Source organism: Pseudochaenichthys georgianus, chromosome 12 (genome assembly GCF_902827115.2).
Source record: "Pseudochaenichthys georgianus chromosome 12, fPseGeo1.2, whole genome shotgun sequence".
NCBI classification, from domain to species: domain Eukaryota; kingdom Metazoa; phylum Chordata; class Actinopteri; order Perciformes; family Channichthyidae; genus Pseudochaenichthys; species Pseudochaenichthys georgianus.
The window spans coordinates 972,022-985,518 of NC_047514.1; the positions used below are offsets into that span (position 1 = coordinate 972,022).

Consider the following 13,497-nt stretch of genomic DNA (forward strand, 5'->3'; position numbering starts at 1 on the left):
GAACTTGTCTTTTTTGAAAACGTCAGAGGAAATAAATAAGAAATGGAAAATCCACAAGATAAAGCGTTACCAATGACTTCATGACTTGCTTCCAGGCCTATATCATAAGGCCTGGAAGCACGTCATGAAGGAATTCGCTTTTTCAGCCTTTTATAATGTGGTTTTCTAAAGAATCTGGGCAAACAACTTTTAATAATAATAATGTTTTCTTTGTTAAGGCCAACACCAGACTTACATTTAAAGCTAAGCTAATGTTCTGCTTTGTAATGTTGACCGACTACTTATTTTGTTGGACAAATAAATTAAATCGCTTGGTGTCTTCCCTCCCTCTTGTCTTCAACAACAACACATGTAGGCTCCGTGTCCGTGTCCGTGTGTGTGTGTGTGTGCGTGCGCGTGTGTGTGTGCAGCTGTTCCTCAGATTAGTCCGTGAAAGGCAATATAGCTGGGAAATGTGCCTCCACTTTAATAAGAAATATCAGAGTATAATTTCACTAATTAGCACTTTGTTTCATGTCTGTTTAATCTGTATCCAAACAGAAACGAGATACAACATTCTATTAAGAATGTGAATGAGGAGCTTTAGAGGTGTTGGTAGAAGCACATATTAACCTAGCAGTTAGCTAGCTTGCTGACTCCTGCTTCGAGTCTTTATGCTAAGCTAGGCTAACCGTGTCCTGACTGTCATCCTAAGAAGGGATTCAGACTGAAAACAGCCCTGCTTTAAGACAGCAGGGGGGGTTGTTGGTAAGGTCGGAGTCTTAAGGTACCAGAGAGACAATGAACTACAATGTAGGAAGTTCACTTGTAACACAGTGCCTATTGAAAGTCAAAAAGATGCCGAAACACTGGGAAAGTAGCAGCCTAAGTACCACAGGGGCATCAACAATTCAAAGGGAAAACAGAAATAATTTGACGTTGTAGGAACAAAGTAATCCACAGAGACTACTGATATAATTGCGGGCCAAAAAAACGGACTTGATTTGATATTGAAATTTAATCTGTTGACTGTTTTTAAATCTCGTTAAAAAACCCACTTGTTCTCCCATGCTTTTGCAGACCACGTATATGACATGTGCTATATAAATAAAGTTGGATTGGAGTGGTTTTGATGTGGTTGTCTCTTAGGTTTTCGGTTTCCTTATTGCACATTTCCATGACATTCAAAATCAGAGTGTAACAAATGCTTATCAGGTGAAATGCTTTTAAAGAAATTGGTACTGTGACCCACCTCTCCCAGTGGCTGCAGACGTTGGGGTCCTCCAGGTTGAGGGAGGAGGTGATGCACGGCAGGAAGCAGAGGGCCAGGGCCAGAGTGAGGGTGCTGTGGCAGAGCGACGACATGGCCATCTCATGCAGAGCTGCACCTTCACACAGGAGAAGACACAAGGTTTCAGCTTCAACAGATAGAGAAATAGAAAAAAATACATACACTGAACAAAAATATAAACGCAACACTTTTGTTTTTGCTCCCATTTTTCATGAGATGAACTAAAAGATCTAAAACATTTTCTATAAACACAAAATAACCATTTATCTCAAATATTGTTCACAAATCTGAAAGAATCTGTGATAGTGAGCACTTCTCCTTTGCCGAGATAATCCATCCCACCTCACAGGTGTGGCATATCAAGATGCTGATTAGACAGCATGATTATTGCACAGGTGTGCCTTAGGCTGGCCACAATAAAAGGCCACTCTGAAACGTGCAGTTTTGCTTTATTGGGGGGGTCTGGGGGGGTCCGAAAACCAGTCAGTATCTGGTGTGAGGGGTAGGGGTAGGGTAATGTTGTGAATCGAGTGGCCCATGGTTATGGTATGGGCAGGCGTATGTTATGGACGACGAACACAGGCCACTCGATTCACAACATTACCCTAACCCTACCCCTCACACCAGATACTGACTGGTTTTCGGACCCCCCCAGACCCCCCCAATAAAGCAAAACTGCACGTTTCAGAGTGGCCTTCTATTGTGGCCAGCCTAAGGCACACCTGTGCAATAATCATGCTGTCTAATCAGCATCTTGATATGCCACACCTGTGAGGTGGGATGGATTATCTCGGCAAAGGGGAAGTGCTCACTATCACAGATTCTTTCAGATTTGTGAACAATATTTGAGAGAAATGGTTATTTTGTGTAAATAGAAAATGTTTTAGATCTTTGAGTTCATCTCATGAAAAATGGGAGCAAAAACAAGTGTTGCGTTTATATTTTTGTTCAGTGTATAATTGAATTAGTCGTTTAGTAAAGTACTTAAAATGTTGCTTTAAAAAAAACAAAATGTGTGTGAGATGTGGGACAGAGTACAGTGCATCTCAAGTCTTTGCTATTCAATCTTAACATCTATTAAAATATCTTAGAAACTTATAAAATATATGGGATTAATTACTGTATTAAAGCTATGATGGTAATGGTGTGTGGGTGTGTGTGTGTGTGTGTGTGCTAAAGGCTGAAAATGTCTTCAATCTTCAATGTTTTAAGCTGTTATGTCTCCTCATTGAAGTCTTTTCTTTTGCCTCGCCACTAAACACAGCGGTGCCACACTTTTTAATGGGACCCTTACCAAAGTGGTGCCTTTAGCCTAGCAACGTAAATGTTTGACTAACACTAACGTGGGTCGTAGTAGTCACTTCTGTACTGGCTGTCGTTTGAGCACAAACCTCCAGTCAGTCTTCTGTTACACACCTGAGGTCGTTGGTTTACCTAAATCACAGCAGTCCAGAAAGTAAAGGGTCTGGTGTCATTTAGGTATTCCAACGCTTTTTATAATGATAAGGAAAGACCTGTACGAGGCAGAGACAGTTTGTGTCCGAGGTGCAAAGCTTCTACAGTTTGAGAAGAAATCTGTTACTTTAAGGACAAAAACAAGAATCATGATGTCAACGCTGAATTCACAAGATTTTGGAAAATACATGAGAATAAAAAAAAACTCAAATAAAAACTATACCATTCCATCAAATGGAAATATATTACATCTAACTGTGTCACTTTATACATATTTACCAAAGAGTGAAGAACGTATATACTTGTGCAATGTCTTATGCTGAAAAAAAAAAAATACCAATACAAATATTTGTCAAAAAAAAAAGAGTGAAGAACTTCGAGCTCGTTGCTTTTGTAAGCTCTGTTTACTGGTGTGTGTGTGTGTGTGTGTGTGTCCTAGCATTACTATACTTGTGGGGACCTACATCTGTACCTACACACTTGCAATTATTTGCCCTGGACTTCTGCTTTCAGACGTAGTTTTACTAAGTTATTATCCTATCCGATAATAATCCAATTCAGAGGCAATAATGTAATATAATACATTATTTTATATATATATTATATATTTATATAGTTACAACCGGCCCTTTGAGTGCAACCTTTATGCGAATGTGGCCCGCAATGAAATTGAGTTTGACACCCCTGGTCTAGATGAATAATGCTCCTCAAAAATCACTGCTATATTCAATGCTTTTGTTTCAGGGTGGATTTATGAAAGCACAACTGACCAGTGGCGAACCGTGTCTATCACAACTGGACCTTCTAGAGACACACCCCCCCCCCCCCCCCCGGCGTTATAATGTCCGTCTTTTCACTGAATTGTCGTCTTGAAAAAGATACTCACAACAATTCCGCAAACAACTTCATCTCCACCTGTTCCACTTGTCATTTCAACGTTAACAACAATAAAACGGCATGAATTGCTTCGTCACCCCTGATCTAGCTCCTCTGCCTCGAGCCAGTGAACTAGCGGGCCTTCTAGAACACCCTGGAACCGAGGGGAACTCTGAAAGAACACGCCCATTGGCTACAAGTCAATATCTGATTGGCTGATCAAACTGTCAGTCCAAACGTGCGCTCTCATTCAGTGCAACGGCCAGGGCATTCGATCAAGGATGTAGAATACCTTGTTGAAGGATGTTCTACCCAGAGACCCAGAACACGATCTGATTGGTTGCTTTCTTTTCTAACACAACTGAAATTACAGATCAACACAGATACCATTCTCATTTATTCATTTTATTACATTTTATTTATATAATTAAATCGATTTTTCATTTGTATTATCTGAGTGTTCCAGGGTATTCTCTGAACACCTTGAAGGCCCTGACGGTTCGCCACTGCAACTGACCCATGGAGGCAAGTACACACGATCTTTATGAAGAACAAGTAGAAGAAGGTGATCTTAATCTCATTGTTAACCCTAGTTATCTCCCCAACACCTTTCCATTTACAGCCATATGGGAAACGCTATCCAAAGTTGAACCAGATTAACACTGCCAGCATTAAACCCTCACACTAACACTAGGATAAAATACTCGCTTAATGTGTCTAACTCTCACGTTGGCTTCAGATTGACTTCATGATCCATAGACTTGACCTCATGCTGCAGCTAAGAGGACGATTTAAAGCACCTGATAACTCTTCCAATGTACATTTTGCATGTGAGTATTGTACAAAGATAGAGTGTGGAATCCAAATGACCTGTTAAGTTCATATTCATGCTAAAACAAAGATACATGAATGGTCTCCAGTGATGGGCACATGAAAAGAACCTCCATGTTAACACGCTGTGAGAAGTATCACTTCAGTCTCTGGAGGGACTTGTAGGATTTGTCCACAGTAAATATGTCTGGGTTTCTTCCTTAATGGCCGAGAAACAACTGGCTACTTTATTACTCCAGCTGCTTGATGAACCCATATTTAAACTTCTGGAGGCCAATGCGGTTAGCCCCCTGTCTTCTGTCTGACTCCTTTCCTTCACGGTTGATGGATGTTGGGGAAATACTGAATGTACTCTCCTAACATGAGAGTAACATGATAACAAAGGCATCCCAACTGTAGCTGTGAACATGACAGGATGTGAGATGACCTGGAAGAGCATCAGGACTGTTTGAGGCAGATGATAGCTATGTGATGAACATGTTGATTCAGCCTCTATGGAGATAGACATCAAGCATGCTCATTTCTGACGTGGAGCTAATCTGAAGTAAACATTGAATACTGCTTTCTATTCCTCCATCTTGTGACTGTGTGACTCCCTCTCTTGATATCAGCATGTGAAGGACACTGCTCAGGAACTAGCTGATGCTCTGGAGTGGATCACAGATACATGGATCCTGTTTTTAAGCTCAAACCGGGGACCAGTGAGATTTTTCTAACAAAGGAGGAAGACTTCGAGGTGTCTCCAGTGGCTGCTGACAGGGTGTCTGCGCAGGCTCTTTATGGGCCAGCAGTGCCCGAGCTCTCTGGTTTCACGGAGCAAAAAGAGGGGCACAGCTGCAGCCACCAACGCCGAACCCCCCCCCCCCCCCAAACCCAAGACAACTGCACTGCTGTACAAACAAGGGCCATGCTGTGTGTGTGTGTGTGTGTGTGTGTGTGTGTGTGTGTGTGTGTGTGTGTGTGTGTGTGTGTGTGTGTGTGTGTGTGTGTGTGTGTGTGTGTGTGTGTGTGTGTGTGTGTGTGTGTGTGTGTGTGTGTGTGTGTGAAAGTGCTCCAGACACACAAACCCTTAATGGAGCGGATTAGACTTTGATACACTGTTCCAGGCAGTAGTGACGCCTCTCTGTCCGCTCACTAACCCTGCAGGAACCCTGCTGTCTGAAGTCCGTCCAAAACCACAGGCTGACCTACAGACACGGACCAACACTGCTCTGCTCATACATGCAGTTATGGAGCCTGGGACCTAAGATTCGCATTGATATATCTGCACTGTAGCTATGTACACATGACAATAAAAGCCTTGAATCTTGCGTTCTCGAATACACGGAGAACATGTAGCTGCATTGAGATCTTTACTGCTTTGTTTTTCTTATTGGTCAGTTGTTTGTTCCCTCACTTCCTGTGTGGAGATATTTCAAGCAGTCGGGCATAGACGATATGTTAGCGGCAATTGGCCGTTAACCCTCCTGACGTGTTCGGTTCTCCCGCCTTACTTTGGTGTCTGACCGGTCTTTTTACCGGCTCTCACATTAACACAAAAACCATTCATCCTAACCACATTTTAAACTCCCCTTTCAGCTGTAAACAACGTCTCAGAGAACTGGGTCACGAGTAACCGCAGTGATTATACAAAGAATAGACACGGAAACTGTATTCCAATTCAACATGGTTGTTGATTTGGTTGTGTACTATCAGATGGATGAACATAATCAAGTGCTACCCATTCATTTCCTATGGCTGTCTTTTTTGACCGGGAACATCGTGTGTGTTACAAAGTAGACGAAACCACTCCAAATGCAATGGAAGTGGTGATCAGCTGTGGAGGATATCATACGGCCTTAAAGCAATCAAATCACAATATTTATGATTGATCAAAGTATAGTAAATCGGTCACGAACACGACAGAAGCGTTTAAACAACAACAAAAAACTTCAGCAAGACTCAAATCTCACACGCGATTAAGTCCTTTGTCTCGGCAATCATTTCTTCATCTAGTATATTTTCTGTAGGTTGCAATGAAGTCCTCTCCTGGTAAACAACAATATGCCTTTCCGGAGCCGACTACCATAAAATAACTTTTCCACCAGTGCCTTTAGCAGCCTTCAAAATACAAGCATACATAACTTCTCTCATTATAACCTAAATGCCACAGAATAATGTTTTTAGAATTACTCCATTCTACAAATCAGCTATGAAATAAATGCTTAACTATTACATAATACAAATCAATAAAGATCAACTTGCTCAAGCAATATTTGCAACAAGCTAGTTGCATTTAGCGAATAGTGTATATTGCGTTCTTGTGCTGTTTTGTACGGCGACCTTGAGAGCTTTGAAAGGTAACATAATGATGATAGCGAGATGATAGCGAGATCCTTCCAGGATATTCGAGGCTCAGCTCCACGTCCCAACTCACACTCTATCTCTCTCATTAATTGCAAACCGTTTAGAGCGTAGTATATACACTAGAAGCACATGTTAATGATGGTTGGTGGGCACATCGTTCCCACAATGCACCAGACAGAAAAAGAGAGGACTGGACGTCTCCATGGTTTGTTCATATTTCATAAAAGGGTACAAAAATACTTCCTTAAGCCCCGCCTTCCAAGCTATGGAGAGGGAACATAACTCTGGATTAGGCGTTTACGTATTCAACAACTTTTAGGAACCAAGGGTTATCCAAGTGTTCAAACCGAGTAGTGGCTTTACATACAAAAAGATCTGCTGATTTACAGACGTCGCTTTCCGAGTGCGAGTCAATGGGAACTAATATGTTGGGGCCCAATGGCATTATGGCTTATAGCTCCTCACAGGAAGCTGATTAGTCCGGACACAAACGCTTCCCTTAAAGCCTGACATGACGGGTGTTTAGGGAACCTCAGCTGCCACGCAAGGTCCTCCAGAAACATCTCTGCGAAGCAATACATCCTATGGAAACCAAAGATGTTGTTTAATTTACCTTTACGTCCGGATACATCCATTTTGTGTATTTTTTAAGAACGGTGCCAAACGCATCTCCCTTCTTCAATCTGTTTAATCTGCCAGGACACATGTGCATGACCCCACGGACAGCATCACCTCTGTGTCATAATGTTTGCAAAGCCAAAAACACGGATCGTAATGATCAGAACTTGTAGAACCAATTCAAATTAATAAGAAATCCAAGGGCGATTTGATAACCAGCATTTTATAATTCTGGCATTTAGGTTGTTTTTAAACGACACTTTTTAGGATGCCGTGTTTGTTTTTGGACTTTCTTTCGGGGGCAGAGCAGTGGGCAGAAGCAGCCCTCTCCCATCAGGCTCTTTGGTTGCTCCTGACAAACAACAGCAGAAGCAGAAGCAGAGGAGGGATGCCTGCAGCTGACTAATGGATGTTAGCCTGAAAAAACGCTTCGACTAATTATGGGATCAAACTCTGACCACGGGCTGAGCCATGATGTGCTGAACTGAGGATGTAAAGATAAAACTAATGGAATAGCGCTGGTATAGAATACAAAACAACCTTCCGTGACTCTCGAGTCGGGCCAACAATCACAATAAATCATAAACACGTGGGAAACAATCCTTCTGTGTTCATGCAACACGTTGTGTGGTGACAGTGTACACTGGACGATGTAGAAAGACACTGAAATGTTTACTCCAAAACACTTGTGACTTCATGTTGGCTAACTGAAACCTCTAACTGCGAAAACACAGCTGCTGTGTGTGTGTGTGTGTGTGTGTGTGTGTGTGTGTGTGTGTGTGTGTGTGTGTGGCTTTCATCTAACACAGTCAGCTGTGCTTCTTCTGCAGTGTGAGCGGACTTTCCCGGCCTCACTTTCACTGGGGAAGCTCACAGTAGGTGTCATCCCACAGAGCGCGCACACACACACACACACACACACACACACACACACACACACACACACACACACACACACACACACACACACACACACACACACACACACACACACACACACACAATGTTGCAAGAGGCAATTACTGTATCCATACTAAGTCCTGCTCACACACTTCACATGACACCTATTTCCGCATAGATAGAAACTTCAACTGGCACTTTTACATCTTCCATTTTAAATGGCCTTATCAGCGTCTTAAGGTGCTTTAATTCAGGACCTCCAACTGTCCTCTTGGCTTTAAATCATGTCATTTTAAGTTTTTGAACTACAAAAAAATCAGCTAAATTAAATGCATGTCAATTTTGAAACCATTTCAGTTTGACTAGCGCCTCACAGACACTCTGACAGAGGCCATGGCTACCGACGGACAGACCGGAACAAAACACATTAGCACTCGATCTGAAAACGTGTCTGAAAGTGAATTTCACTGGCAGGCTACATACTGGGAGCACTGGTTCATTCTGTAATAAACACATCACACTGGTATGCTCCCAACACACCAAACACAAGCAGTTCAACTGTTTCACTCCGGGTGCTTGGGGGGGGGGGGGGGGGGATTTGTGGCAGGTGCCAGTTATTAGACCCATTACTGTCTCTTCATCTGTCCAACGAGTCCCTAACTACTCTTAACGGGAACAGGTGGTGCATTCTGAAGAGCAATGAAATGACAAGGTGTCTAAAGCCAAAGCATAGTAGAGTCAATAGGATGGTTCAACATCGCAAAGAACTAGGGAAGCTCATTCTTTGTCTATACTTTCTCAGCAATATCATTTAAAAGTTAGGACAAATGCAGCAGAAAGAAACTGAAACACAGAAAGTATCTCTCTGGTTTTTGTAGATAATTGAATATACATCTATATTCAGAGCCACTTGTTGATAAGATAAGATTTACTTTATTGATCTCAATTTGGGAAATGTTTGCGTTGAAGCAGCATAAAAAGACAAGGCATGGTACATTGGCTTCAGGATCAAGTCTAGTGTCTTTTGGGTGGTTTTAAACTGTCATTTTCATTTAGGACTATTCTGTCTTTCTTTCTTTGACTCTTTTCAATCGGTCCTCTGCATGGCAAGGCAAGGCAAGGCGATTTATATAGCACCTTTCAACACAAGGCAATTCAAGGTGCTTTACAAAAATGAAAGACACTCAGAAAAAGGCATTTAAAAACAGTCATTAAAAAGAAAAGATAATAAAATAAATATACATGAATAAAAAGTTACAGTGCAGTTTAAGATGTGAATAGTTCACACAGAAGTTCCACTTTACTGATGCCTTTCTTTAAGGTTTCTCCGAACATGAGCGGTGTACGCTTGTATGGCACATACGTCCCGAGCAGCCCACACAGAGAAAAGCAGCCAGGACAAGGTCCCCGGACACTGATTCCCTAGACTAGCCCCAAATGTTCATCAACCAAAAACGAAATACAACCGCTCAGTTTCGATTAAAAGCAGCGGCAACATGTAGTGAAAGTGATTTGCAAAGCTCTGTGGGAAAAGAGAATCCAATTCAGCCCGGGGAGCTACACTCAAGAAGGAAATAAAACTATCAACCCAATAAGAAAGTCACGAACATCTTGTACATTTAAAACCAAGCCTTGAACAATTTATCTTCAACTATTTTTCCTGGAAAACCGCTCTTTCCTTCCTGAGACCCGATTAGATTAGATATGCACCACAACTGCACCGCCAACAGCTGAAGTGGACAAACACTAAAGAAGAACGAGAGCTGCCTGAGGAAACATGCTGCAATCAATGCTCTGCTCACACCACAGACAGGGACACACATCTATTACTGCAGGGACACTCGTTACAGGGACGTCTCACTCGGTTCACTGCGCAGGTCCAGCTCATATGATGGGATACATGTGTTCACACAGTGTGCAATATTGACACACTTCCTTAAACTATCATGGGCTCTATTTCTTTGAGCCAAATAAAAAAGACCTGGATGGTTGGAGTCCTTCTGGCGCACTTGGATGGGACAAAGAAAGAATAAGTTATCATGAATTATATAAAGAAGTAAGCACAAGGATTTCCTCAGACCAAATGTTTTGTTGTTTGCTGTGTCCAGAGTTTCAAATATGGATTTACAGCAGATCAAATACACCGCCAAGAACAGGTGGAGTCTCCTTTGAAGTAGAATTCCCTATGTTGGACATGTTGAGGATCCTACAGTCACCATGTTTTATGAGCCAAAATAATTAGATTCCTTTTAACTGAATTATAATATAATCCAGACGGACTTCTGCGCTACTAGATAAAGAAAATAGATGATAGATGAACCCATTGCTCTTATATCCAAATGTTTTAGACAAAGACACTGATTCTAATTGTGATGGTAAGTCATGAGTGAGTTAACAGCAGAGTTTTTGATTTATTCTACGTTTAATGCGTCCATCTCCAAGAAGCCTGTTGATTTACACCTCAGTAAATACTGTAATGAATGTGATGCATTCAAACTATCACAATACCAGGAACGTATTCGTCAATAACTGTATCACTGAAATCCCACTGTTTTTGATACCAATACAAAACCATGCTCAAAAACCAATCAAACAACTTTTCTTAATTTGTACATGTTTCAAAGTGTTGGTCTAACTTCAGTGTTGGTCTCAAGTGGGTGTAGTAAACATGTGTAACTAAAAAAGGAGTAAAGGAGGATGTGGCGGTGGATGGATATGTTAAAGAAACCTAACATACTTCATTGACATCACATAAATGGGTGAATCTATTGAGCAAGCTGGCTAAAGCGACTTATACTGTGGAGAATCCCCACAGGAGCAATTTGGGGAGAAGTGTCTTGCCCAGGGACACAACGACATGCTGACTGCTGTGGGGCTCGAACTTGCTACGCCCTGATTCCAAGTCCAGCACTTTCCCCTACCCCACTATTTTAATTATACGTTAGAGAAAAAGAAAATAAAACATCACCCAATTTGATCATAAGAAAAAATGACACACATAAGCAGGTGATTGGGTAGTGGCATAACACGAAAATGAAAAGCAGCTGAAAAACAGAGACCAAGATCTACTAAAGGAAAACCCTTAATTGTGTGTGTGTGTGTGTGTGTGTGTGTGTGTGTGTGTGTGTGTGTGTGTGTGTGTGTGTGTGTGTGTGTGTCCAGTTTAACAATAACCGAGGGGACTAAACCCCCTTAAGCTATAGGCTGAGTGCTGTTTTGTTTAGCCCAATAACAAGCATTAAACAACAACATGGAATAAGTACTACATATCCAGCTTTGATAATATATACATTATTATCATTTCATTAATGATTTCCTAATTGGCTGATCATGCTGTATCCAAAGCCATAGAAGCACTATGAAAAGTACACTGCATTAAATATCCTTTTTTTAATGCAGTGAGCTGCATATGACAAATATAAGACAGTGTAAAGGCTACACATAGAACATATATATTATATATATGGATAAATTGGCTACATTATCAAACTAAAGGCTCCTATTTTACCCACTTTTTAACCAAAATGTATATTTTCATCCATTTCTCTGATTTTTTTTACACTTTTTTTACACTTTGTTCATATGCTTCCTCAGCAACCAACAACTTCCACTGAGCATTGATTATGTGAACATGAAACAAAACGTACACAATCTGCAGCCAGACATGCAGGTAGACTGGCTGCTTTCTGAGGAGAAATGTTTACCTGATCTATGAGACAACAGTGATCCTCATGGACCCTCCTCAGTGCAGATGGTGATATATCCAGTGGAGTTTGTACAGTTAGAGATGAAGGGTTGTAGTGTGTTCCTCCTTAGAGCCCATCAGAAACAAAGCTGAAGTCATGAAGCTGTGTTCAGTCTCTCCGGCAGCGGATCATCTATCTATGGACAAACTTTCCCTATTCTCCAAACACACTGGCTGCACTGCTGCCGTGACGTCACCAGCCTCTCCACCAATCACGGGCTGTCTAAGTCCTGCATGTTTCTATTGAAATAAAGGTGATAGTAAATATTTATCTGCAATCATATATTACAAACATGTGTCTTTAAAGTAAGAATACGCCAACAAATATATTTTTTAAGTGACAGATTTAGTTAAAATCCCAAATATCTACATGTACATACCTGAAGGGAGTTTTGCAGGACAGAAATAGTCAGGGGAGTCAAAGAAAGGAGAAATACCTCAAACATATTTACAAACTTATTTCCGACTTTCACTGCTTTTGTTGCAATAGCTGCAAATTCACAGTTCCATATAAAATGTGTTTGTTTTTATGGTCCAAATGTTGAAAAGGTTGTGTCACAGCGCCCTCTGTTGGCTGAATGCACAACTGCTGTACAGTGGCATCCCCTGACAGAAGTATATGCTGATTTAATTGCACTCATATCAATCAATGTTAACTTGGAAAGCTACAATATTGATATTTTAACTCAATAACTTTAGGTGACATTATTGTGGCACATCAGTAAAGCCTTTAATAGAGATATATAAGGTGGCAGACATAATTTAAAGGTGACCTATCATGCAAAATGCACTTTTGTACGTCTTTTATTCATGAATATGTGTCCCCGGTGTTCCAGGGAACTCACCAAGTGTCAGAAAACACAACCCTCTCTATTTTCCTCCACACCCAAATCTCTTAAAAAGGGACTGCAACGGATCTGATACAGACTGATCCAGATTTAAACACTTCTGTGACGTCACAGAAGTGGCGCTTCGGCTATTGGGCCAACTCCACCAATCAGGAGGAGACAGCCACGGACATTGCCGTTCGAAAGCGCTGGAGACGCTGTAGTACATATGCCAGGCCTGTAGATGGTGCTGTTCTCACAGAATCAGCCCATGAAAGACAGTGTTAAATTGAGCGAAATGAGGAATGGCTAAAATGCATGATCTGTTTGGTATTTTTGAAAAATAAAAAGTATAAATATGCCTTATATAGGTATGGTCCTACACTATATTATTCAAATATAGCATGATAGGTCCACTTTAATTAATTTTAACTGAGCAATAACAAATAAAAGACCAGCAGGGGTATCAAATACTGCTGCAATAAGTACATTAATTAACTGTATCATCGATGTTTGTTTGAATTAATATGATATTAACAATCATATCATTCAGCTGTCAATCACTGTTATGATTCACATATTCAGTGTTATTATTAAATAAACTATATTTTATGGAGGAGTTAATGATG

At 41.1% G+C, this 13,497-nt stretch overlaps 1 protein-coding gene across 1 annotated transcript in view; it reads right to left on the bottom strand.

The window, feature by feature from the left end:
* Positions 1 to 12,159, bottom strand: part of megf10 (multiple EGF-like-domains 10) — an 89,811-nt gene extending 77,652 nt beyond the window's left edge. The window contains 2 exon segments of the mRNA XM_034096008.2: positions 1,232 to 1,367; positions 12,001 to 12,159. Of these exon segments, the coding sequence (XP_033951899.1) occupies positions 1,232 to 1,350 (119 nt within the window). The 5' untranslated portion in view covers positions 1,351 to 1,367; positions 12,001 to 12,159.
* Between the last annotated feature and the right edge of the window lie 1,338 nt (positions 12,160 to 13,497).